The 27,366-nt window shown below is 42.0% G+C and overlaps 1 protein-coding gene and 1 pseudogene across 1 annotated transcript in view; both read left to right on the forward strand.

The window, feature by feature from the left end:
- The window catches only part of LOC143650548 (mucin-16-like), an 84,209-nt gene that overhangs the window by 46,608 nt on the left and 10,235 nt on the right, over window positions 1-27,366 (forward strand). Inside the window, exons 36-48 of the mRNA XM_077121449.1 lie at window positions 5,090-5,214; window positions 5,306-5,373; window positions 6,427-6,599; window positions 7,965-8,000; window positions 8,861-8,926; window positions 9,777-9,901; window positions 9,992-10,059; window positions 10,222-10,394; window positions 15,005-15,135; window positions 15,471-15,538; window positions 21,892-22,040; window positions 23,007-23,170; window positions 23,504-23,571. Of these exons, the coding sequence (XP_076977564.1) occupies window positions 5,090-5,214; window positions 5,306-5,373; window positions 6,427-6,599; window positions 7,965-8,000; window positions 8,861-8,926; window positions 9,777-9,901; window positions 9,992-10,059; window positions 10,222-10,394; window positions 15,005-15,135; window positions 15,471-15,538; window positions 21,892-22,040; window positions 23,007-23,170; window positions 23,504-23,571 (1,414 nt within the window). The remainder of the gene's footprint in view (window positions 1-5,089; window positions 5,215-5,305; window positions 5,374-6,426; window positions 6,600-7,964; window positions 8,001-8,860; window positions 8,927-9,776; window positions 9,902-9,991; window positions 10,060-10,221; window positions 10,395-15,004; window positions 15,136-15,470; window positions 15,539-21,891; window positions 22,041-23,006; window positions 23,171-23,503; window positions 23,572-27,366) is intronic.
- LOC143649634 (developmental pluripotency-associated protein 4-like) lies at window positions 10,891-12,491 on the forward strand (annotated as a pseudogene).

Below are 27,366 nucleotides of genomic sequence, written 5' to 3' on the forward strand. Positions count from 1 at the left end.
TTGAGGTCATCTATGTCTTCTTGAGTCAAAGTTGGTTGTTCATGTCTTTCCAGGAACCCGTCCATTTCCTCTAAATTGTTGTATTTATTAGCGTAAAGTTGTTCATAGTATCCTGTTATTACCTCCTTTATTTCTGTGAGGTCAGTAGTTATGTCTCCTCTTCCATTTCTGATCTTATTTATTTGCATCCTCTCTCTTCTTCTTTTTGTCAATCTTGCTAAGGGCCCATCAATCTTATTGATTTTCTCATAGAACCAACTTCTGGCCTTATTGATTTTCTCTATTGTTTTCATGTTTTCAATTTCATTTATTTGTGCTCTAATCTTTGTTATTACTTTCCTTTTGCTTGCTTTGGGGTTAGCTTGCTGTTCTTTCTCCAGTTCTTCCAAATGGATAGTTAATTCCTGAATTTTTGCCTTTTCTTCTTTTCTGATATAGGCATTTAGAGCAATAAATTTCCCTCTTAGCACTGCCTTTGCTGCGTCCCATAAGTTTTGATATGTTGTGTTTTCATTTTCATTCGCCTCGATGTATTTGCTAATTTCTCTTGCAATTTCTTCTTTGACCCAGTCGTTGTTTAGGAGTGTGTTGTTGAGCCTCCACGTATTTGTGAATTTTCTGGCACTCTGCCTATTATTGATTTCCAACATCATTCCTTTATGGTCCGAGAAAGTGTTGTGTAAGATTTCAATCTTTTTAAATTTGTTAAGACTTGCTTTGTGACCCAGCATATGGTCTATCTTTGAGAATGATCCATGAGCACTTGAGAAAAAGGTGTATCCTGCTGTTGTGGGATGTAATGTCCTATAAATGTCTATTAAGTCTAGTTCATTTATAGTAATATTCAGATTCTCTATTTCTTTGTTGATCCTCTGTCTAGATGTTCTGTCCCTTGATGAGAGTGGTGAGTTGAAGTCTCCAACTATTATGGTATATGAGTCTATTTCCCTTTTAAGTGTTTGCAGTATATTCCTCACGTATTTTGGGGCATTCTGATTCGGTGCGTAAATATTTATGATTGTTATGTCTTCTTGTTTAATTGTTCCTTTTATTAGTATATAGTGTCCTTCTTTGTCTCTTTTAACTGTTTTACATTTGAAGTCTAATTTGTTGGATATTAGTATAGCCACTCCTGCTCTTTTCTGGTTGTTATTTGCATGAAATATCTTTTCCCAACCTTTCACTTTCAACCTATGTTTATCTTTGGGTCTAAGATGTGTTTCCTGTAGACAGCATATAGAAGGATCCTGTTTTTTAATCCATTCTGCCAATCTATGTCTTTTGATTGGGGAATTCAGTCCATTGACATTTAGTGTTATTACTGTTTGGATAATATTTTCCTCTAACATTTTGCCTTTTGTATTATATATATCATATCTGATTTTCCTTCTTTCTACACTCTTTTCCATATCTCTCTCTTCTGTCTTTTTGTATCTGACTCTAGTGCTCCCTTTAGTATTTCTTGCAGAGCTGGTCTCTTGGTCACAAATTCTTTCAGTGACTTTTTGCCTGAGAATGTTTTAATTTCTCCCTCATTTTTGAAGGATAATTTTGCTGGATATAGGAGTCTTGGTTGGCAGTTTTTCTCTTTTAGTATTTTAAATATATCATCCCACTGTCTTCTAGCTTCCATGGTTTCTGCTGAGAAATCTACACAAAGTCTTATTGGGTTTCCCTTGTATGTAATGGATTGTTTTTCTCTTGCTGCTTTCAAGATCTTCTCTTTCTCTTTGACCTCTGACATTCTAACTAGTAAGTGTCTTGGAGAACGCCTATTTGGGTCTAATCTCTTTGGGGTGCGCTGCACTTCTTGGATCTGTAATTTTAGGTCTTTCATAAGAGTTGGGAAATTTTCAGTGATAATTTCTTCCATTAGTTTTTCTCCTCCTTTTCCCTTCTCTTCTCCTTCTGGGACACCCACAACACGTATATTTGTGCGGTTCATATTGTCCTTGAGTTCCCTGATACCCTGTTCAAATTTTTCCATTCTTTTCCCGATAGTTTCTGTTTGTTTTTGGAATTCAGATGTTCCATCCTCCAAATCACTAATTCTATCTTCTGTCTCTTTAAATCTATCATTGTAGCTATCCATTATTTTTTCTATGTTTGCTACTTTATCCTTCACTTCCATAAGTTCTGCGATTTGTTTTTTCAGTTTTTCTATTTCTTCTTTATGTTCAGCCCATGTCCTCTTCATGTCCTCCCTCAATTTATCGATTTCATTTTTGAAGAGGTTTTCCATTTCTGTTCGTATATTCAGCATTAGTTGTCTCAGCTCTTGTGTCTCATTTGAGCTATTGGTTTGTTCCTTTGACTGAGCCATATTCTCAATCTTTTGAGCGTGGACAGTTATCTTCTGCTGCTGGCGTCTGGGCATTTATTCAGATTTCTCTTGGTGTTGGACCCAGCAAGGTTGTAATATTTTTCTGTGAAATCTCTGGGTTCTGTTTTTCTTATCCTGCCCAGTAGGTGGCGCTCGTGGCACACGTTTGTCTGCGGGTCCCACCAGTAAAAGGTGCTGTGGGACCTTAAACTTTGGAAAACTCTCGCCGTCCTGGGGGTTCGCTAGCCGAAGCGGCTTGAGCCGGCCCAGGGTCTGAACGCAGGGAGGGTTGCTGGTCGCCGCAGCCAGGGAAAGAGCCCGTCCGAATTTCCTAGTCGGCCCTGGGCAACAAGCGTGGCGGGAGGGCGCCAGCGGCAGCGGCCCGCCCGAGAGAGTGCACGTTCCCCGGGAGTCACGGGTTTGGAAGGGGCCTCCCCCACCCGTCACCGTTCTCCGCGGCCTGGGGGTTTCCGATCCAATTCTCTCAGTTGGTCCGGGGGCTGCGCGTGGTGTGGGCGCCAGCCGCGGCGGTTTCAGGGGACCACCTCTCCAATTCTCCCAGCCGGCCCGGGAAGGGGGAAGGGAGTAACTCCGGCCGCTTGCCACCCCGCCCGGTAAGGCCCGCGCGCCTCGGCGATCTCACCCGAGCTGCTTCTCTCAGCCAGCCAGCCGTTCCAGGATGGGGTACGCTGTCTTTTTTATCTCTGTTGTGGCTTTGGGCGCTTTCTGTATCGTTTCTACTCCCCTAGTAGGTGTCCTGGAGAAGAAACTAAGAATCGCGCGTCTTACTAAGCCGCCATCTTCCAGGAACCTAAAATTTATTGAGATTGCCTTCCAGGCACTAAGCTGAGAGTTACATGCATGATCTCCTTTAATGTTCATCCACAACCATGTGACTTAGCTTCATTTTAAGGATGAGGGAAATTCAGGCTCAGAGAGCCTAAGACTCCTGCCAAGTCACACAGGAAATAAATAATAAAGCCAGGATCTCATGTAAATCTAACTCATTGTCTAACTCTCCACACTATTTTTCTATTGGTTTATTCATTGTAAAAACATGCCAATTTGTGGTGTACGCCTATTATATTCGAGTTCATGGGCCAAACTCCCTTTGCATCACCAGCCAAACCAGTCATGAGTGTCTTCTTGGTTTTTAAGAATTAATCACCCTTTCATTAAGGTTGCGCTTTCTCAAACTTTCCAAGCTTTCCTTGGGTTCATCATTGGTCTCTTACTTCGCATCATTCCTTCCAACCACAGAGGTTGTCTCGGTCACTGAGGTATAATGGCAGTCATATTTTCCAAGTGTTAGGAGGAAAATTAAGTTAATATCAGCTACTTGGACTTTGTTGTTAACTGCTATTTCTCCAGCCCTCAGAATAATTCCTAGAACATAGAACAAACTGCATATATGTCAAGATGAATAAATGGAAAGAAGGAAGAAAACATGGATGGAAGGAAGGAAGAAAATATAGATGAGTGGATGGAAGGAAGAAAGGAGCGTGGGAGGGAGGGAGGAGAAGAAAAATGGGTACATAGATGAAAGGAAGAGAACATGGATGGAAGGAAGGAAAGAAAAATGGAGAGATGAAAGGGATAAAGGAAAGAAAGAAAGACTGATAGATGGACAGACAGAAGGGAGGAAAGGATAGAAAGATGCCCCAAAGGAGTGAGGAATAGAAGGAAGGAAGGGAAGAAGGGAAAAGGGGAGGTAAATTTTCTTTCAGAGGTTTGTCTTAAGCATTTAGCTATTGCATCACTTATCTATCCTAAAGCCAAATAATGAGGCCTCTGGTCTCACGTTCATCCTATATTAGCTTACTCTACTGTAATAAGGTAGGACTCTCCATGAGGTTCTGCACAGGTCTCCCCAGCTATTGGTACTGCACCAGCTGCATGAATCTTGAGGAAGAACATAGAAGAGTGGTTAAGAGCATGGTTTCTAGTATTGGGGAAGGCTGGATCCAAGAGCTTCCTTCCACCTGTGTGTCCCTGTGCAGGCAGCCATTTCTGTGCTTTGGTTTCCTTTTTTGTGAAACATAAACATTTCTAGTACCCACCTCATATATACCCATGTCAAAACTCCATGTAGTGCCTGACAAATAGTAAATGACCTGAAAGTGCTTACTTACTTATTTTAATAAACACTTAAAGAGTGCCCAGTGTGTACTTAGCTCTGGGCTAAGCACTTTACAAAGATTAACTGACTTAAGCCTCATTATAACCTTTGAGGTAGGAATCATTATTCCATTGTACAGATGAGTAAATCAAGGTTCATAGAGGTTGGTGTGCCTATTAGGATTGTTGTGGTGTTTTTTTTTTATTACCATCATTATGATTTACCAACGCATAGAAAACTGGTATATCTGACTATAAGGGCTGGAGAGAGTGTGGGAGGGGAATAGAAAGACAGAGAAATAAAGAGAAACACAGAGACAGGGAGACAAAGGGATAGAGATGGGAAGTACAGAGAATATAAAATGAAAAATGTCTAGGGTCTTCAGTTTTGCATCAGCTAACAGAATGGAGCCTTCCTCCTGGGAAAAAACAAAACCATCAATATTTTCAGGGTCATCTCCTCCTGTATCTGGGTGGAAATGGGTTATATTGATTCCCAATATCATCCAGCCATTTTTATTCACTGCTGGAGTTGCCTCCATTAACAAGTGACTCTGGACTGATTAGAAAGAATGGAGTCCTTGGAAGCCTTGGAGATTGCCAAGACCCTGATCTACCTGTGAGCCTTGTCTCTCTCCCCTGCCACAGCTGGGGAGGTTAGCGAGCAGCCATTCACACTGAACTTCACCATCGACAACCTGCGCTATTCAGCAGACATGGGCCACCCCAGCTCTCTCAAGTTCAACATCACAGATACTGTCATGCAGCATCTGGTGAGAGGCTTACCTCCACTGCCCATTTTCTGTGCCCATCCCATGGGCTGGTGCCCCATTGACCAGCTGTGCCTCCCTCCTTTCCCTCTAGCTCAGCCCCTTGTTCGAGCAGAGCAGCCTCGGCGCCCGATATGGAGGATGCAGGGTGACTGCTCTAAGGTGAGAAACCCTCCTACCACCGCCACTGAGAGATTTGATTCTGTTCATGAGGCTGGTGGTGGAGGAATATCTGCAGAGGGTCCACTTTTATATCCACTTTTACTCTCACTTCATCCCATTTGCATTCTCTTGGTATTTTCTAAGCATATGAGCATTCATATTTCTATTCAACTGAAACCTATGACATAAGTCCTCTGGGGCAGGTGTTGGATGCCTCAATTTCAAATAGACTCTTCCCCTGCCCTCATCTAATGAAGAGTAACAAATGCTAAGCAGGAAAACAAATATCTAAGTAAGGCAATTTCAAACAAAGTGAGGTGATATGGAGTATACATTAGTTAAGCATGATGGGGAGGGTGACTGTACCCAAGGAATAAGGACTCCCTTTCTGCTAGAGGTGAATTTTAGTTCCTGAAGCAAGAAGTATCCAACCATGAAAACTGTTCCAGAAAGATGGATCAGCATGGGCAAAGGTCTTGAAGTGGGAATGAGCTTGGTATGTTCAATGATGCCAGTGTGGCTGGAACAAAGAGTGAAAGCAAAGGGAAGGGTGGAGGATATAAGATTTAAGGCACCAGCAGGGTCTCTGCTGTGTAGAGTTTTGGAGGACTTTGAATTTTATATGGAACAGGTTTTGTGCTAGATGCTGGGGGTTCAACATGGCAACAGTGAACCAGACTGGCCCATTCCCTGCCCCCATGGAAATCATGATCTGGAGGGAACAGGGACAAATACCACGAGAGTTATGATGAGGAGAGCCCAGAGCAGGAACTTGACCCAGCCAGGGATTGTTCTTTGATGAGCAGGCATCTAAGCTGAGAACTGAAGGGTGATCAGAAAGTTGCTCAGGTAAGGAAGAGAGTGGAGAATATTCCAGACATAAGTAATCACATGTTCAAAAACCCTGAGATGAGAGAAAGCAGCAAGTGTCTCAGCAAAATCAAAACAGGGGTTTGAGTTATGCAGTGGCCGAAGATGGAGAGGTGCCAGATGGCCTGAGTTCTCCAAAGTTCAGCCTCTCACTTGGGTCCTCAGAGTCACCTCCCTCGCCAGGTCTGTGAAGAATGGGGCCCAGACAGCAGTGGACATCCTCTGTACCTACCGGCAGCACCCCAGTGACCCACGCCTGCCCACCAAGCAAGTATTCCATGAACTGAGTCGGCAAACCCGTGGCATCACCCGACTGGGCCCCTACTCTCTGGACAAAGATAGCCTCTACCTCAACGGTGAGAGAACTTCAGCCCCCCTTCCCTGGACCTGCCCCATCCTCCCAGAAGGGTCTTGGTTTACCAGTTCACTAAGGGAAAACTTGGACCTGTGAATGCCAGCTCCACCACGGACCCCCCAAAACCACCTGCAAGGCTAGTTCCTTGATTAATCACACGTTACAGATGAAGAAACTGAAGCTTGAAAAGGTTAAGTAATTTTCCCATGTATGTGTAGAGTTAGAGTGGTGGAGATAGGGCTTGAATCCCACTTGTCAGAATCCTTGGGCTCTACTCTATGCATTTAACTCAGAAGAGTCTCCTTCACATAGTCCTGGAGAAAGAAAATCCCACATCTGTTTTCCCTCAAGGCTTTCCTCTCACCCTTCAGCTGGGATGGGTTTCTCTCCTGTGTAGTGCCCTATACCGGGAAAGAAGGTAGGCATCTGGACATCCAGGAGCTCTGAGTTTTGGGCACACTGAGTTAGCATCAGCTTGGAACCCAGGAAGGGGTCACATTCAACAAGAGGGTTTCCTACCTGTGGTTCTGTGAAGCAAAGCATGGCTGCAGTGAGGTTGATGGCAATAACTCCCCATCCCTCTCCTCCATCCTTAACCTGGGGATGGTGCTTGGCCACTCATATTTCTTATTTCTTGTTCTTCTCACCATTGCCCCATGGGGCAGGCAAGGACGATATGACCTTTATTACTTTATAAAGAGATAAACTGAGGCACAGCAAAGGGAAGGGACCTGCCCATGTCCTCAGTAAGTTAGTATTCAATCTGAGCCTTAACACTGAGTCCACATCTTTCAGATTTGCTTTGGCCATTGAAGGCCTCAGCTTAGGATTTCCCCCCTTATAAATGGCAGAACTTATATTTTCATTTCATTCATTATTTGTCAAGCATCTACTATGGGCCAGCCCCTAAACGTGCCACCAGGGACAGTGAAAAGTCAGACATGTCCTTCCCCTATGTAAGCTCCAATGAAGCTGAAACTATTTTGTTCAACGCTATCTTCTCCGAGTGGGGGTTGTCAATTTGTATGGCTATAATAAATATGCATTGATATAAAGGATACATTGATGGGAAGGTAGAAAGGTTGAGAGGTGGATGGTTGAGTGGATGGATGGATAGGTAGGGGTAGATGTGTGCACACAAGTGTAATGATAGTTCTTTTGTTAGGGACATGCTAGAGAGAGGAGGAAAGAGAATTCTAACAACAATCAGAAAAGCCTTTATAGAGGAACCAGATCTTAGAAGGTGCATAAATGCTCACCAGGTGCACAAACAGAAAAACCTTCAGATAGAGACCCTGCATGGACAAAGCTTGGAATATCTAGGACTATTCTACCACCTCCCTTAAGTGTCACTTTTTGTTCACAGGTTACAATGAACGTGGTCCAGCTGAGCCTCCTACAAGTATGTATCCTTACACCCAGTGCCTATTGCACCCTCTGTGGGTCCTGGACCAAGTTCTTCTCATTCACAAAGAGAGCATGCCCCAAAGTCAGCCAGGTCTCCTGGAGGGACCAAGGCCTCAGTAGGTTGAAGAAGGCTGGGTCTTTGACCTCTTCTGCATCAACAGCCATGGTATAATTTTTCAGAATTTTTCATGCCCTTCTGATTTGGAGGTAGAAGTTTGGACAAGTATTCCCTACAATGATAGGTGTTGAAGACAGATGGTCACCTCGTCATCCATGCCTTCTGAAAACAAAATCTCCTACAGGGGACCAAGCAGGGGCTTTCCTGTCAAGCTGAAAATTCTGGTAGCTGCTCAAGTGGCTTTGGCCAAATTTACCAATTAATTACCTAGTGATCCATTCTTCTATCTTTCCACCCATCCATTCTTCCATCCTCTAATCATCCCTCCTCTCAGCCACCATCCTTTGTCAACCCCTCCTTCTCCTCATCCACTGGTTTACCTTTCCTTCCTTCTGTCTTCCCATCTTTTATTCTTTTCCCTCTCTTTTATTCCATGTTTTTCCTCATCTTTTCTTTCTATTTTAACTTCCATGAGTTCATTCTTCCTCTGTTCATCCATTTATCCCATCTGTCTGTCTATGTTTCTGTCTATCCGTCTGCCTTCTTTGTTAAGCCTGTTGTTCACTCTCCTGGGCTAATTCATTCACATCTTACTTAGGAATCCACTCACACCATTTATGGTACACTTGTGAATGGTTGCTCTGGGTTGGACAACTTCTGGAGTCCAGGTGAGCCTGGGAGTCTTCTCCCATTCTTTCTAACAGTCTTTCTCTCCATAATGACTGCACTTTCCACAGCTCCCGAGCCAGCCAACACACCCCTGCCTCCTCCATCAGCACCTGTGCAACCAGAAACTACCACAGGTATCTAGGAACTCCTTTTCTTCCCTAGATAGCTCCATACCTCCACCAGCTGACTGTACCATCGGGGTTGGCAAAGTGGGTCAGGTGGTGTGAGGGCAATTGTTCTGATAGCAAAGATCAGGCCAGCAATTCAATCTTGGGAGAGAAACACTGAAACATGTGGTGCGAGGTTTTGGAGAGAGGCACCTGGCTTTGGTCGGAAAGGGCTTCCTGGAGAAAGTTTTACTGGAACTGAGTCTTTAGGGAAGACTAATTATGATAGAGGCAAATAGTGCATTCAAGGTGCTCCTAACAGAGAGAATTGTGCAGGCTCAGTGGCCAGAATAAACATTATTTATGGGGAGAATTGAAAGGAATTTGGTTTGCATGGAGCATAACACTTAATCCAGGGAGGATAGAGGAAGGAGGCTGAGTCAGAATGGGTCAAATTGGGAAGAGCCTTGAATACAGGTCAAGAAGCTTGAGCTTAATACTGAAGACCATTTTGGAACCATGGATGATACTAGAACAGGGCTGCCCTAGTGATATTTTCAATCTCAGAAAGATTCTTTGAGTGTTCAGTGTAGAGACCATCTTATGGATAGGCCACCCAGTACATCTGATGGGGTGCTGCAAGAAGGTGAGACAGGGATAGAGAGAGAAGTAAGTGAGAAACGTTCGGCAAGTGAAATTGTTGTTACTTGGGGGTGAGAGCAAAGGAAGAGCTGAGGAAGTCTACACGTTCAGACTCGAGTGACCATGTAAGAGGGTGGTGATGCCACTTGGAGAGAAAACAACAATTGCAATGAGTTCAGGGTTCTTATCTGGTCTCAGTACAGGAATGGGAATTTCTCCCCTTCACTTCCTGCAGCTGTGGGACATACCCTGAAGACCCTCACACTCAAATTCACCATTTCCAACTTCCAGTATTTATTGGACATGGGCAATCCTGGTTCTACCACATTTAACAACACCGAGAGGGTCCTGAAGCACCTGGTGAGACCCCGGTCCCAGCAGCTCCTGGTAGCATAAACCCTCCTCCAACCTCGGTGCTTTTTGCCCACCCTCCTCCCCTTTCTTCCCCAGCTTGGACCTTTGCTCCAGAAGACCAGCCTGAGTTCCTTCTACTCAGATTGCAGACTGATCTCCCTCAGGTGAGGTCCCCTTCCCAGCCACTTCCCCGTAGTGACCACCCTGCTTGGTGACTGCCCCTTTCACAGTCTGCCCACTCCCCTTCGACTTGCTCCGTTCTCCTAGTCCCCACCTCCAGAGGTCTCAGGACTGCTCCTAGAATCCCCACATCTCTCCTTTTTCAGGCCTAAGAAGGACAGGGCAGCCACTAGAGTGGATGTCCTCTGTACCTACCACCCTGATCCTTCTGACCCTGGGCTGGACAGAGAGCAGCTGTACTGGGAGCTAAGCCAGTTGACCAATGGCGTCACACAGCTGGGCTCCTACACCCTAGAAAGGGGAAGCCTCTCAGTCAATGGTAAGCACTCTGTTGAACTTGGATTTGTAATGACCCTTACTGGGCTCTGCTCTATTTTCTTTCCTTTCCAAAATGTCAGGCCCAGGTTCAGTCGGAGGACTCCTCTCCACAAGCAATCATAGTGGAGGGGTTCGGTCTTCCGTTCATTCAGGTAAATGGCATGAAATTCTCTGATAAAATTAATCCAAAGAATTTTAACTCAAAAACCAAAATGTCAGACTCATGGAACTCCAGGGATATGGTCACAGGTTCTAAATGAGCATCTTCTGCATCAGTCATTCTTCCTAAGGGGAGATTTTAACCCCTGGTGGACATTTTGCAATGTCTGGAGGCATTTTTGACTTTCACAACTTAGCAGTGAGGATGCTGGTTACATCTGATGGGTAGAGACCAGAGATCCTGGCTCATCCACCTGCAGAGATTTATCTAGCTATAAAAGTCCATAGTGTCAGAAGTAGAAGAATTTTCTCCCGATCAACCTCAACTTCTTCTCACTATGGAGAATGCAAAAGACAAGGAGTGGAACGCTACAGAGAAGTCAGGGGAAGAAGGCATGACTCTCAAATTTGAACCTGTGTCAGTAGAAACAAAAGAGCAACAGTGGCCTTCCAGCAAACCAAGCATATCAGGTTTACCAAAAACCTCAGCTAAGGGCACCAAACGAAAAGAATCTAAGCAAGATGACAAAGCTTCCTATTCACAAGAGAAGGCACTGTGCAACAACAGCCCAAACCCTCAGAAAAAGATAGCAGTTCCTCTATTACCATCTAAATTGCCACCTGTCAACCTGCTTCACTGAGACATCCTGCAGGCCTGGTGCCAGCAGTTGAAGCTGAACACCACAAGACCGAAACTAGAAGTATATAGACGAATCTGTGAATATGCTTACCCAAATCGAAAGGGTATTCCTGTCACAGCAAAGGAGGCCAAGATCCTGACACAGTCTCAAAGAAAATCACTGGGGAAAATGCCTCTGGAACAATCGGAGAAATGAAAGATTTCTTCTCAGTTTCTTCAGAACTGGCTCTTCCACCAAAGGAGGGAGTATCTGTCCTTGAACAATCCAGTCTTCTCGAGGAAGTGAATACAGTTGTGGTGACAACTTCTACCCAGGAGGCTGTGTTGGCCTCCTGGACAAGACTTGCAGCCAGGGCTGAGAGTACAGAGGCAGTGGAATCGCCATAAGAGACCTGTGGTGTCAGGTGGTCTGTAGTCCATGGGAGAAGTCTCCCTGCAAACACAGATGGTCGGTGTTCGAGTTTGCTAGCTGCCGGAATGCAGTATACCAGAAACAGAATGGCTTTTAAAAACGGGAATTTAATAAGTTGCTAATTTACAGTTCTAAGGGCGAGAAAATGTCCCAGTTAAAACAAGTCTATAGAAATGTCCAATCTAAGGCATCCAGGGAAAGATACCTTGGTTCAAGAAGACTGATGAAGTTCAGGGTCTCTCTCTCTCAAGTGAGAAGGCACATGGCAAACACAGTCAGGGTTCCTTTGCCAGCTGGAAGGACACATGGTGAACATGGCATTATCTGCTAGCTTTCTCACCTGACTTCCGGTTTCATGAAGCTTCCCGGGAGGCGTTTTCCTTCTTCATCTCTAAAGGTCACTGGCTCCTGGACTCTCTGCTTCGTGGTGCTGCAGCATTCTCTGCTCTCTCCGAATCTCCTTCATTCTCCAAAATGTTTCCTCTCTTATAGGACTCCAGAAACTTATCAAGATCCACCCACATGGGTGAAGATATGTCGTCACCTAATCCAGTTTAACAACTACTCTTGATTAAATCACATGTCCGGGGAGATGATCTGATAACAGTTTCAAACATACAGTATTGAATAGGGATATTCTGCCTTTATGAAATGGGATTTAGATTAAAACACGGCTTTTCTAGGAGACATACATCTTTTCAAACCAGCACAGTTGGGTTCACTTGCAATTTCATGCTGGGTAAGCCTGGGTCCCTGAAAAACAAGGAAGAGTGAGTGCACTCTCCCTGTTACCTGCCTGCAATTTTCCACCCCCACACCTGGAAGACAACACATTGTACCTCAGATGTGTTCAAAGGAACAAGGTATTAATGAAAATCCTCCAGTGAGATTGCAGTGCCAAGAAAATGGTACTTCCGTGATTGTAATTAATGGTGGAAAATGTCCACAATAGACTGTTTGGTCCCATACACCACCAACCCTGGACCTTGCCACGCCCTCCATGTTCCCTGTTTGCAGGGCACGCAAACTCGTGTGTTGCAGATGTTACCCTCAGGTCCCAACAGTGCCTGCTCCTTCGTGGGTTGGGATATAGGAGACTCTTACTTTTAAAAATGGAAGAAAACAAAATGAAGAAGTTAAAAACTTGTCTATACCCTCAAAATCTTCCTCCTGAAATAGAACTGACTAAAGAGCTCTTTTAAGTGGGGAAATGCTCTTCAGTTGAGTGCTGTGGTACGATAGAAAGGACTCCACAGATGTTGACATGCTTTGAAAAGAATTTTTCTCCTGTATTGCACTTCCTGCCTTAGAAGTCTGCATTGGAAATGGCTGCTTTGTAATTGTAAGTTTAGTGACTTCAAGCTGCTGAATATTTTAAGCTGATGGGAAAGCTGTTATTGCAACAGCATTTTTCAAAAAATTATTCTTCAAGCTTCTATGTTTGGGCTCTGGGATCAAGAGAGTGTCCTTCCCCAATCTTTATATATTGAATTAGGAATATATATATAAAATAATTAACCACCCATTGTACTTACTGGGTCATAGTCATTGCATGCAAATATATGAATGTTCTTAGCTCAAAGGAGCATTAAGGCAAAAAGCATGATTTTATTTTTTTGTTTATGACTCATTTTTAGTTTTTTATGTTCTAACTAAATTTATTGTTGTGAATTTTGGAGAAGATCTGATGCTTTTCATTTGTCCTTTGATTTTTTTTGGGGGGTGGGGGGGGTGCATGGTCCGGGAATGTTCTATGATTTTTATATGGTTTTCTCATGTTTTATTATCAGGAGTAGGGGAGGTTTCTTTTTACTTTATGCCAATGAAGCCATAAAAATTAATGTGGTGGAAGAAGTGATAGGGTTGGAAAGTTTGTAGCCATCATTTTATAGACTGGTTTGGGCAAGAAGCCTCAATAAGCATTAAAGGTAGAGAGAAAAGTTTGTTTAGGGCAGGATATTTTCACAGTCACAGCAGTAAATCCTCACAAATTTCTCTCTAGCCTTCAGGAAAAAGAAAAAGAAGGTAAGGGGGCTGATATGACCTGAATCTGAGCCCTACCACCTAACCAGGTGATCAGGAAGTACAATTTACTAAACTTTTCCTTATTTGTAAAGAAGACTGAGTATTAAATGAATGAAAACACAACTGAGGACGGTACCACAGTGGTTCAGTGGCAGAATTTTCACCTGCCATGCTAGAGACCCAGGTTCGATTCCCCTGTGCCTGCCCATGCAAAAAAGAAAAAAAAAAAACACAACTGAATGACATCTCAGTTCTTGTATCGATATAATGTGACTAATTTCAATGCCCACTTTTGAGGAGTTTTGTGAGAATAAATAATTTATATGAAATAGTACCATGTATGGCACACCATATGTTCTTTAAATGTTATCAATATTACCTGACATATAGGGAGGACTCCACAATGTTGATGTGGTATAAAAAGAGAAAATGTGTGCATATATGCATAAAGTCTTAAAGTATTAATAAATCATTATGGGTCCAAAAAAAATTAAAAGTCTATAGGGCTGGGCTGGCTATGGTGGCTCAATGGCAGAGTTCTCACCTGCCATGCTGGAGACCCGGGTTTGATTCCCGGTGCCTGCCCATGTAAAACAAAACAATACAAAACAAAAGTCTATAGGGCCTATGACCCATAGTTCCTAGATAGACCCCATCCCAACATTTATTACACTTGACTCTGATCACTAATTCAATTATCTGAGTCTCCCTTACAGTGAGCGCTACAAAATTAGGGTTTGTCTGGTATGTCACAGTATCTTTGGTTTTCAATATATTGGTACATCATAGTTATGAATGAATGAATGAACAAAAAGACTCAATCCCCCATGTTTGGACATATGTTGTGGCTCATATTGAACAAGCATATATGGGTGACATGCCCCAAACTCTGTGCTAGGTACAGAGATAGATAATAGGTTCTGAGAAACTAAGAACCAGAGAAACTCACAGTTGAGTGAATCAAGGATTACCATGGGCACAGCAAAAACAGTGACACTGTTATTAACAGGTCCCTGCAGGAGCTCAGAGGAGTGCTTAGTGAAAAAGGACTTCCTTTTCACTGGGATACAGCAGTGAACAAGACACACAGGGTCCCTGCTATCTTGGAGTGTCATCTCCTTGGGCTCCTGAAGCGTGAATAGGAGTTTTTCAGGGAAAGAAGAGGGTGGAAGATCATTCCAGGAGAAGGGAACTGAATAAGTAAAAGAAGAAAGCTTTTGGGAGTGACTTTCCATTTGGGAACCACCAAAACCCCAGCATGCGTGCTTGATTTTGGACAGACTCTAAGAGCAGGCTGGGGTTCCATAAGCCACTCTGGTTTCATGCAAGGAGTTCAAGGTCCCTACCTATATTTTCTTTCTCTCGGTGACTCTAGGTTATATACCCCAGAGTTTATTGAAGCAGAATGAGTACCAGATGCATTTCCGCATCATCAACCAGAACCTCAGCAACCCAGAACCCACATCCTCAGAGTATATTACCCTGTTGAGGAACATCCAAACCAAGGTAGGATTTCTTTTGCCCCTTCCACCTCCCTGTGCCTTGGACTCCTCCATCTAATTTATGCCCATTAAATTATTATTCCAACTCTTTACTTTGTCACATGTTCTATGCCCTCTCGGTTTCCAGAGAAAGTGCCCTGGCTGCCTTCCCCCATTTCCCAGATGGACAAACTGAGGCTCAGAAGGGGTGTGGCATGCCTAAGGTCCTGCCGTGAATTAGGGGACAGAATCAGGATTTGAACTTAGGTCTTCTTTTCTCTAAGGCTGATGTTCTTTCCATTAGTTCCAGCTACTCCTCCAACCTCAACCTTGCCTCATCTCTCCTACCCCTCGTTCTAGGTCACCAGACTCTACAAAGACAGTCAGCTACAAGATATGTTCCACTCCTGCATAGTTACTGACTTGAGGTAAGACGGAGAGATTGGAAACACTAGCTGAGCTGGAAGTTTGTCACTTTGAGCTCCTATGATACATACTAGGGCTGGAAGTCACTAGCGTGGTTCCCATTCTCCCTTACATCCTTATAGTTAATCCTGCTGTCTCCTCTCACAGGTGTTTTGTAGCAGGTGTGGGGGTGGGGGAGGGCAGGGCATTAATTTCTTGTGGCTACCAAACCCAGGCATCCATCCCTTCTTCTATTCTGGACAGTTGGGAGAGCCAACTCTTTTCTTTTTCTTTAATACATTTTTTTTAATTAAAGAAATTATGAGTTTATAAAACAATCAAGTACAAAATGCAGAATTCCCACACCCCACTGCATTCTGGCAGCTAGCAAACTACAACAGATAGTGTTCCCTCTTCAGTTTTTGAAAGAGTTTGAGCAGAATTGGTATTCATTCTTCTTGGAATGATTGCTAGAATTCATGTCTTAAACCACCTGGTCCTGGGCTTTTCTTTTTTGAGAGATGTTTGATGACTAATTCAATCTCTTTGCTTGCAATTGGTCTGTTGGGGTCTTCCTATTTCTTGCAGAGTCAGTGTAAGTTGTTCATTTGTTTCTTGGAAGTTGTCTATTTCACCTAAGTTGTCTAATTTGTTAGCATACAGCTGTTCATAATATCCTCATATGGTCCTTTTTATTTTAGTGGATTCAGTAGCAATATCCCATCTCTCATTTCTGATTTTATTTATTTGCATCTTCCTTCTATTTTCTTTGTCATTCTAGCTAAGGGCATGTCAATTTTGTTGCTTTTCTCAGAGAACCAACTTTTGGTTTTGCTAATTCTATTTGGTTTTTTTTTTTTAATCCTCAGTTTCATTTATTTCTGCTCTATTCTTTATTATTTCTTTCCTTCTGCTTGCTTTGGGATGAGTTTGCTGTTCCTTTCCTGGTGTGCAGTTAGGTCTATGATTTTAGCACTTCTTTTTTTTTTAAGGAAAGTGTTTAAGGCAATTTCCTTCTCAGCACTGCCTTCGCTGCACCCCATAAGTTTGATATGTTGTGTTCTTGTTTTTATTCATCTCGTTATATTTACTGATCTCCCATGCAATTTCCTCTTTGACCCACTGATTGTTTAAAAGTGTTGTTTAACTTCTAATATTTGTGAGTTTCCCTCTTCTCCACAGATTATGGATTTCCAGCTTCATCCCATTTAAGGTCAGAGAAGGTGCTTTGTATAATTTCAATATTTCTAAATTAACTAAGGCTTGTTTTTTTTTTTTTTTTTTTGACTCAACACATGTTCTATTCTGGAGAATGATCCATGGGCATTTGAGAAAAATGTATATCCCGCTATTTTGGAGTGTAATGTTCTGGATATGTTTGTTAGGTCTAGTTCACTTATCATATTATGTAAGTTCTCTCCTTCCTTGTTTTGTTTTGTTGTTGCTGCTGCTGTTGGTGCTGTTTGGGGGTGCATGCTCGGAATTTGAAACCAGATCTTCTGCATGGAAGGCAAACATTCTACCACTGGACGACCAGGCACCCTCCGCTTCCTTGTTGATCTTACAAGTTGTTCTAACTATTAATGACAGTGGTGTGTTGAAGTCTCCAAATATTATTGTTAAGACATCTATTTTTCCTTTCAGTTTTGCCACTGCTTGCTTCATGTATTTTGGGTCACCATGATATGGTGCATAAATATTTATGATTTTTATTTCTTCTTGGTGCATTGTCCCATTTATTAATATATAATGCCCTTCTTTATCTCTTATAACAATTTTGGATTTATGTGTATTTTGTCCAATATTAGTATTGCTACCCCAACTCTTTTTGAGTTATTACTTGCATGGAATTTCTTTCTCCAACCTTTCACTTTCAACCTATTTGTGTCTTTGGTTCTAAGAGGAGTCTCTTGTAAAGTACATGTAGTTGAATCAAACTTCTTTGTCCATTCTTCCAATCTGTGTTTTTCAATTGGGGAATTTATTCCATTAGCCTTCAATGTTATTACTATAAAAACAGTACTTACTTCAGTCATTTTATCCTTTGGTTTTGAGTTACCCGTATTTGATAATCTTCATTTCTACAACCTACAGCAAGGTTCTCGCCCCTGTCTTTTCCTTCCAACCTGCAGAACTCCCTTTAGTATTTCTTGTAGGGCAGGTCTCTCATTGATGAAGTCTGTATCTGTTTATGTGTAAATATTTTAAACTCTCCCTCATTTTGAAAGATAGAAAAAGAATCTCGACTGGATATTTTCTTTTTCAGTACCTTAAATATATCATATCACTGCCTACTCACTACCACGGTTTATGATAAGAAAACAGAACTTAGTCTTATTCTAGAACCCTTGTATGTGATGAATAACATTTTACTTGGTGTTTCATAATCCTCTTTTGTCTTTCCCATTTGACATTCTGATTAGTATGTGTCTCAGTAGTTCTGTTAGGATTTATTCTGTTTGGAGTATGCTGCACTTCTTAAACATGTATATTTATATCTTTCATAAGACTTGGGAAATTTTTGGCCATTAATGCCTCGAAAATCCTTTCTTCCCCTTTTACCTTCCCTTCTTCTGTGATACCTATAATGTATATAATTGCACATTTTGTGCTGTCATTCAACCCCTGAGACACTGCTCAAATTTTCTATTCTTTCCTCTACCTGTTTTTCTGTCTGTAGGATTTCTACTGTCCTATTTGATGCCTCTTTTTTCTGCATGTTTTATTCCTCTAGTGTATTTTTTAATTTTTTACTGGTGTATATTATATATTCACATACCATGTAATCATCCAAAGTGTACAATCAGTGGTCACAATATCATCACATAGCTGTGCATTTATCATCACAATCCATTTTTTTTCTTTTTTGTGAAAAATAACATATATACAAAAAAGCAATAAATTTCAAAGCACAGCACAGCTATTAGTTGTAGAACAGATTTCAGAGTTTGGTATGGGCTACAATTCCACAATTTTAGGGTTTTACTTCTAGCTGCTCTAAGATACTGGAGACTAAAAGAAATGTCAATATAACGATTCAGCAATCATGCTCATTTGTTAAATCCTACCTCCTCTGTATAACTCCACCATCAACTTTAATCTTTCTCTCACTTTTTAAGGGTACCTGGGTTATGCCCATACTAACTTTTTCATGCTGAAAGGGGCTGTCGATAATATGGGGTAGAGGGATGGAACTAACTGATATTCCAGAGAGGCTGGCCCATCTGCATTTCAGGACTTGTCTGGTCCAGGGACCCATTTGGAGGTTGTAGTTTCTGGAAAGTTACCCTAGTGCATGGAACCTTTATAGAATCTTACATAACGCCCTAGGTGTTCTTTAGCATTGGCAGGAATGGTTTTGGTTGGGGTTTGGCAAGTTATGATAGGTAGCAATGTCTGAAACATGGGTAAGAACAACCTCCAGAGTAGCCTCTTGGCTTTATCTGAACTCTCTCATCCATGGATACCTTATTTGTCCCATTTATTTTCCTCTTTTTAGTTAGGATGGCATTGTTGGTCCCACAGTGCCAGAAAAGGCTCATCCCTGGGAGTCATATCCCATGCCACCAGGGGAGATTTTCAAACCTGGATGTCATGTCCCACGTAGGGGGGAGGGCAATGATTTCACTTGCAGAGCTGGGCTCAGAGAGAGAAAGGCCACATCTGAGCAACAAAAGAGGTCCTCTGGAAATAACTCTAAGGTATACCTACAGGTAGTCTAAGCTTCTCTACTACATACATAAGCTTCCCAAAAGCAAGCCTCAAGATCAAGGGCTTGGCCTATTGATTTGGGTGTCCATAACGTTTGACACAGTATCAGGGGTTTCCCCAGTGGTAAAATTTGATAGTTCCATACTTTTTCTCCCTTAAAGGACTTTGCCAATACTTTTTGATTGTCTGTTTAATACACTCTGGGATGTATCCAGGCATTACATTAAGCTATACAGGATTAAAGGCCCTCATTCTTGTTTTGGGCTCCCTGTGTTTGAATTGTTTAAATTCTCTATCTAGACAGGTTGAGTTAGATCATGTGCTACAGAAAATCTAGGTTCTGGGCAAAATAACCTTTCTTCCTTTGTCCTCAAAGACTAGATGAGGTTTTAAAATACATATGATGTCTTCCTTACCCCAGTATTCTGATTTACCTTAATCCCAACCTGGTCGGCTTCATTGTCATCTTTAAATACCAGGTTATACATATATAAAACAGCTTCTCAAAATCTAGAAATAACGATTACTGCTCTGGACTAAATGTTGACCACTGTAAGAACTTACAATCTAGGCCCCCTTGTTTTCTTATAAGTATTTTCTAAATGAGACCGTACAATATCTGCTCTTTTGTTTCTGGCTTATTTTGCCTCACCAAATGTTCCACAGGTTCATTCATAACATTGCATGCCTCACAACTTCATTCCTTTTGGTAGCAGCGTAATATTCGATCATATGTATGCACCATTGTTTGTGAAGCTATTCCTCAATCAGTGCATTCTCCAGACACCTGCATTTATTAGGCATCATGTATAATGTCCAATGTCCAAAGTCCATCAACACTTTCGATTTTAGATAATTTCATTGTTCCCGAGGGAAAGATAACCAATAAACACACACTCACCAAATAGAAAATCCAAATCTCCCCTTAACCCTTGTCCCTCCCACCATTATTTACCCCTGGTGTTGCTGTAGTAGTGCTGATGTTTTCCCATTAAACATAGCCCAGAGCAGGCAATAGCAATTTTTATGCTTAATCTCTTCTATTGTGACTTTCATTCTCATAATTTCTTTTATGTTTCTCTTTATATTTTCAAATTCATCTTTGTGCTCACCCTGTACCTTCTTTATATTTTTTATCTCATACATATTTCCTTTCTCTTCTTAAATTGATTTAGGAGGTTTGTTTTAACATCTTTAATTAGTTGTTCCAACTTTTGAGTCTCCTCTGAAGTTTTCATTTGTTCCCCTAACTGGGCCATATCTTCCTGTTTCTTTGAATGGCTTATAGTTCTTTGCTGATGTCGAGGCACATCTTACCTTGATGAGTTTACATTGAAGGTCAGTTTCTTTCTCTTGCCTATAGTTTTGTTGTTGATTAGCTTCGTGTTAAGTCTCTTCTTTGATGTCTGGTTCAACTTATTCTAGACCTTTAGAATACCCTGTGTTTAACTGATCAGACTTTTTCAGCTCTTCATTTGCTTCTTGCTCTGGATTTGTAAAATTTTTCCGATTGTACTTTTCGTGCAATAGTTTCACCTCCAGAAGTAAACTTCCTTTCCTTTGTTACTTCTCTGGGAATCTTGATCTATTCTCCTTGTTTTTGTCTCTATAGTTTTTTTATACTGTTCTGTTGTCTCTAGTTGCTTTTTTCCAGAAGGCAAATTTTGGAGGCATGTCACCTCCTTTCTCAAGTCAATCTCCCAACTAAAACAGGGCCAGGAACCCATGAAGGCGGTGCAGACTGGCTTCAAAGTGCCCTGGGGAGGACATCGGGATGAATGCCACAAGCCTTTGACAGCTTCCCAAAGCTGTGCTTTTCTGGCCTGACCAGCAAATGCAGCCCTTCAGCCCACAGGCCTGAGGGAAGCACTGTATCTTTAAATCTCCACCACCTCTCATTCCTCTTCAGGATGGGCTTGAAACAATGGCTACCACTGCCTTTGTCCTAGGAAGGTTGAAACAGTAGCTCAGAGCCAGAATCCAGTGATTTATCTTCACTATTAAAAAGTCATGATCCACTGTTCTTTTCTCTCTCTCTCTCTCTTTTTTTTTTACACATGGGCAGGCACCGGGAATCGAACCCAGGGCCTCTGGCATCGCAGGCAAGCATTCATGCCTGCAGAGCCACCGTGGCCTGCCCATGATCCACTGTTCTTATCCCTATTCTTGGGAAGAGGAATTTTATGTCCCTGAGGCTTATAGAAGTGCAGTGAATTGCCCAAGGACTGTCAAAGCTGGGATTTGAACTTAGGTCTCTGAGGATTGGGTAACGGAATTAAGGCTGGGGAAAAAGAGAATTAACGGGTATAGTAGTGCTGACTTTGAATACTTACAAACTTTCATTCTGTTGTCTGTCACACCATTACATGGGGAAAATTATAATACCTTCCACCAAGTATGATGAATATATGTATATATATAAACCATTGGGTCTGACGTAGTGTAAGTGTTCAATAAATTGTTCAATAAATGTTCGTTATTGTTATCCTTCTCCTTCCAAACCCTGGAAGTCTCCCCTCCTTAGTCAGGGTCTTTTTCCTTTTGGAGAAAAGGAAGCTCAGTAATGTTCCACTGCTTGTCACGAAGTCTTTGGCTCTTTAAAGATGGAACTCAGGAAATGGTGCTGGTGTTGGGCACTGCTGAGTCCCGTGGTTTCTGTCTGCAGGGTGGGACCCATGCTGGTCACTGTCAAGGCCCTGTTCTCCTCCAAGCTGGACTCCATCCTGGTGAAACAAGTCTTTCTGAACAGGACCCTGAATATCTCATCCCATTGGCTAGGAGGCACCTACCAACTGGTGGACCTGCATGTGACTGGTACGACATGGGGTGGCTGTTTCGTGGCCTCAAATGATGGGGCTAAGAGAAAGAATGGAGCTTCTGAGTATGAATGGAATGGATGGAGCCTTGACAGGGGAAAATGGAACTTTCTGAAGCCCCATGTTGATTGCCCCAGGCAGTGGATCAACCAGTAAGAGGCAGGAGGAGAACATGCAGCAATTATTGAGGAAATGGTGACATTCACATGTAAATAGTTGTAGCTCAAGATGTGGAACATCATGAGTTGCCTTCTTAGGTCCCCAATGATGTCATGTATTGATTTATTGATTGGATCTTTTATTCAACCAATTCTCAACAAAAGTAAACAAGCACTAATAATACAGTGTGATAAGGGAATTTCTGGAGCCTTTGGAAGCCCTAGGAGAGATAGACAGCCCAGTCTTGGAAAGTTTTATGGAGGATGTGATGAAGAATCTGAATTCTAAGGAACACCAGGACCTGGTCAGAGGCAAGACTGTTCCATGTAACTGGAACCTAGAGGGTACAAAGAGCATAGCATATCTCAAGAGGCTGTAAGAAGTTTGGTGTGGCTGTGAAATGAAGACGTGATGGGGGAGGCTAAAGAGGTGAATTTTAAAGATGTGACACACTCACAGTTCTGTATGGATAGTGGGCTAGGAGTGAGGAGGAGGCTGGAGTCAGGAAGCCCCATTAGAAACCCAGATCATCCATCAGAAGCTTAGGCCAAGGGTTTTGACAGATGCTTACTGCAGTGGCTAAGCCCAGAGAGAACCAGTGCCCTATCCCCCATCCTCAAGAACTCTCAAACATATTTGTTGGTAGTAGTGGTGGACATATAGACAGATAAATAGAGGGTCTTCGGTAAGCTATCTTTAAAATGCTAGTTCAGCTCACATTTCCAGGAATACTTGGGCTGATTGGAAGAGCATCTTTATCAAAACCCTCTTCTGACATGGTGGTTATACCTTACTTTTTTTCTAGAAATGGAGCCAACGGTTCATCTAGTGACAGACGAACCAACAAGTAGTCCTAGCCCCCAGCAATTCCAGCTGAATTTCACCATCACCAACCTGCTATATTCCCAAGATATGGCCCAGCCAAGCTCTGCCAAATACCAGTGGAACAAGAGAAGTATTGAAGATGTAGTGAGTATGGGGACATGTGTTCAGTTTTTACCCATGTAGAGACTTTACCCTTGACCCAAGGATATCAGATATTCAGAGGGTGACATTTCATAACAATTCATGAAAAAAATTCTTTGTCCCATTTTTAAATTAAGAAGAAGCCACTTAGTTTCAGTTGCTAGCTCAGGTTTGCAGAGCTAAGTCATCCGCTGGAACAAGATGGGGGCTAGTATTTGCAGTACAAGAAAATAAGATAGAAAAAACACAGATGGGGAAGTACTATCGGTAACTCAAAATTCTCTGAATCCAGTGGGCCTGGGATTCTGATCTAGGAAACATTATCCTGTCTTTCAGCTCAATCAGCTATTTCGAAACAGCAGTATCAAGAATTATTTTTCTGACTGCCAAGTTTTAGGATTCAGGTGAGTTCCAACACAGGACTTAATGATTCTGAGAAATTCTGCTGTCCCTTAAGTAAATATTCCCATTCCATGATGTTCAGTTCCTAACTGTTAAGGAAAAGAGAGCTGTAAGAAAATAGAGCTATTACCTAAAACTCATCTTCTTCCTGAACCAGTGAGCCCAACTGGCTTAGAAATTCAAGAGAGCTTGTGTCTCCCTCAGTTGACATGGAGGTGCTGGGGCTGGGAGATATGGAATCTAGAGTGTAGAATCCATGCCTTAAGAAATCAGCTATTGAAGTCAGGATTCTTGAAAACTGGAAAGCTAAAACCAGATGACTAAAAAAAAAATCAGATAACTAAGAATCCGGGAGCCTAACTGTACTGCCCACTGACCACTTGAGACTGTTTTTGTTGATAATCAAAAAAAAAAAAACACTTTTAATGACTATATTGACAAGGATTTAAATCCCTGATAATGCTGGAATCTTTTCAGAAATCCATTTGACACTGTTTCAGGGATCCAGCTTATCTAACTTGGGGAAAATAGTCAGGAATCCCAGGAATTAACCTAAGGATATAGTAAGGACTATAGATGAATATCTATGTATTAAAATGTGGAGGTTTATTATTTAAATGGCAACTGTTTAGAAATCAAGCATCTAGCAGTGGTCACCAGTTCAAGAATGGTGCATCCATGGAATACATACAGCTGTTAAGATAGGATGTTGGCATTTTGAGTTTTTAAACTTGCTAATATTGTGGGGAAATGTATTTATGATATAATTAAAAGGAAGGTAGGGTGTAATTTCAATGTGGGTTTTTCTGAGATAGACAGCAGAGCATATACTAAAATATTTTTGGATTGTGAGATTTAAAGGACATGCATTCTTCTTCATAGATGCTTCATAATTGAAAAAAAAAAACAAAAGCTCTAAGCAATAGACCAAGGCTTCTCTACTTCTAGCTTAGAGGAGAGCAGTGATTGGGATCCAGGTGGAATTTTAATGAAATAGACTCACAGAAGAATAAATATGTTTAAAAAATAAAATGAGGGGTGGGCCACAGTGGCTCAGCAGGTAGAGTTCTCACCTGCCATGCTGGAGACCCGGGTTCGATTCCCGGTGCCTGCCCATGCAAAAAATAAATAAATAAATAAATAAATAAATGAGGATTGTCTTAAAATAGTAAGGAGTAGAGGCTAATGTTTAACAGACATACCTGACTTACCCAAAAGAAGCCTCGTACAAATATGAGGAGGTGGAATTGTTCCTCTTTGCTCGATGCCTGGGGGAAGGAGCCCAGAACTCTGCACTCAGCTTCCTGATTTTTCTGCTCACCCACAAAGCTACTTTGGGTGCTCCAAACCTGTTTCCTCATTTGCAAAACTGCCCTTGTAGGATGTACCCAAGGTGCAGTGAGGGTTAAAATCTGATGATGCAAGAAGAAAATCCTGTATTTTTAACACTGCTATTTTGGAATTCCCTTTAAAACGTCGAGCATATTCTTTTGACTAGCCTCAGTGGCGGCAATACATCTTTTTAAAAATGTTTTTTATTGTATCAGATATCATATACAAAGCAAAGAAAGAAAAAAGCAATAATTTTCGGAGCACACTTCAATACGTAGTTACAGAACAGATCTCAGAGTTTGTCATGGGCTACCATTCCATCCTCTCAGATTTTTCCTTCTAGCTGCTCCAAAACACTAGCGGCTAGAAGGAATATGAACATAGTGACTCAGCAGTCATACTCATGGGTTAAATATTTTTCTCTCTGTTATATTCCTCCTTCTCCTAAAATAGTTTTGGATTGTGAGATTTAAGGGGCATGCATTCTTCATAATAAATATTTCATTTAAAAAAAAAAAGCTTTCAACAATAGACCAAGGATTCTCTAATTCTAGCTTGGTAGAGACCAGTGACTGGGAGCCAGGTTCAATTTTCATGACATAGACTCACAAAAGAATAAATACATTAAAAAAAAAATCTTCTCCCAATCTATAGGGATCTTTGGGCAATGCTTATTCTAACTTTTTCATGTTGAGAAGGTGTGTCAACTCTCAACAATAGGGGCATGTAGTTAATCTTGAAGAGCTGAACCTTCTGGATTTCAGTATTTATATGACTTAGAAACCCTCCAGGAATTGTGGGTTCCAGGAAAATAAATCTAGTGCATGAAACCTTTATGGAGTCTCAGTTCCAGCCGTAGGTATTCTTAAGAGTCAACAGGAGGCATGTTGGTTGGGATTTAGCAAATCATGGTGATTAACACTAACTGAAGCTTGGATAAGAGGAGCCCCCAGAACAGCCTCTTGACTCTATTTGAGCTCTCTTAGCCATTGATGCCTTATTTTATTATCAGAACAAATACAGGGAGGTGGAATTTCTTTTCCCCTTTCTGATTAAGAAAGCATTGTCGATCCCATGGTGTCAGGGCGAGACTCATCCCCGGGAGTCACGCCCCACCTTGTCAGGGAGATTTTCACCCCTGAATGGCTTGTTCCACGTAGCAGAGAGGACAATGCTCCTACTTGCAGAGATGGGCCTAGAAAGAGAGAGAAGCCACATCTAAGCCACAAAGAGTCTTCCTGGAAGCAACTCTTAAGCCTCATTATGGGTTGTCATAGCTTCTCCACTTGAGAAATAAGTTTCCTGAGGGCAAGCCTTAAGATCCAGGGCTTGGCCTATTTGGGAGTCCCCAGTGGTTGAGAGGGTGCCTGGAGCTTCCCAGATGGAAGACTTTAATAGTTCCGTATATACATATATACATTTTCTCCTTCAGATCCTCAAGGGACTCTACCAATATGTTTTCATTATCAGCCCACCATAGTCTGAGATGGGTCCTGGTGTTGTATTAAGCTGCACAGAATGACAAGGCCTCATTTCCATTCTGGATTCCTGGAGTTTGAGTAGTTTAAATGAGCTATCCAGAGAGATTGATTTAGACTATGTGTTACAGAACATTTAGGTTCTAGACATAATAAACCTCTCTGCCTTTGATCTCACACAGTAGCTGAAGGCCAAGAGTACATGCTGTCATCTCTTACCCTGCATTCTAATCTACCTCAAACCCAGCCAGATTGGCTTCATTTTAAACTCTAATTGAGGCCTGATCTCTTTCAGTTACTTTAACTGTAATTCTATACAGTTACAGTCTGCAGCCCTCCATTTCTGGATCGTAAGTGTCACAGAGCTACTCCAAGTTCCAGGGAAATACCAGCTGATACACAAATTGTTCAGTGACTCGGAATCCAGAAATACCCCCACAACTTCTGACCAAACGTGGCTGCTCTAAGGGGCCACAATCCAGGCTCCCGTTTTCTTGTGTTTTCTGAGAGAGGCCTCAGCATATTTGTTCTTTTGTTCCTGGCTTTATTTTGCAGAACACAGTGTTCCCAAGGTTTATTCAGTTCGTCGTGTGCCCCCCGATGTCCCTCCTTTTTGTAGCCACATCAAATTTCATCATATAAATGTATCACTGTTCACCATTGTGCTTCTCAGCCATTGTACCCTTAGGCTCCCTCTATTGGGCATCGTGGATAATGTCCAAAATAAACAAACCATGTCTTACGGCATCTTTGCTTAGTTGTACAATGAGCAGCACTCTCAATTTTAGACAATCTTCATTGGTCTATAATGACAAAGAACCAACAAACACAGCGTCACCAACTATCAAATCAAAACTACCCTTTATCACTTGTCCTCCCTCCCCCAGTTAGTTGCCCTGGTTGTGCTGTAGTGCTGTTGATATCTTCCTGTTAACTATTGGCCATAACATGCTATTTTAGTTTTCCCCCTGTATCCCTCTACTATTG

This window comes from Tamandua tetradactyla, chromosome 11, assembly GCF_023851605.1.
Source record: "Tamandua tetradactyla isolate mTamTet1 chromosome 11, mTamTet1.pri, whole genome shotgun sequence".
Classification (NCBI taxonomy): Eukaryota; Metazoa; Chordata; class Mammalia; order Pilosa; family Myrmecophagidae; genus Tamandua; species Tamandua tetradactyla.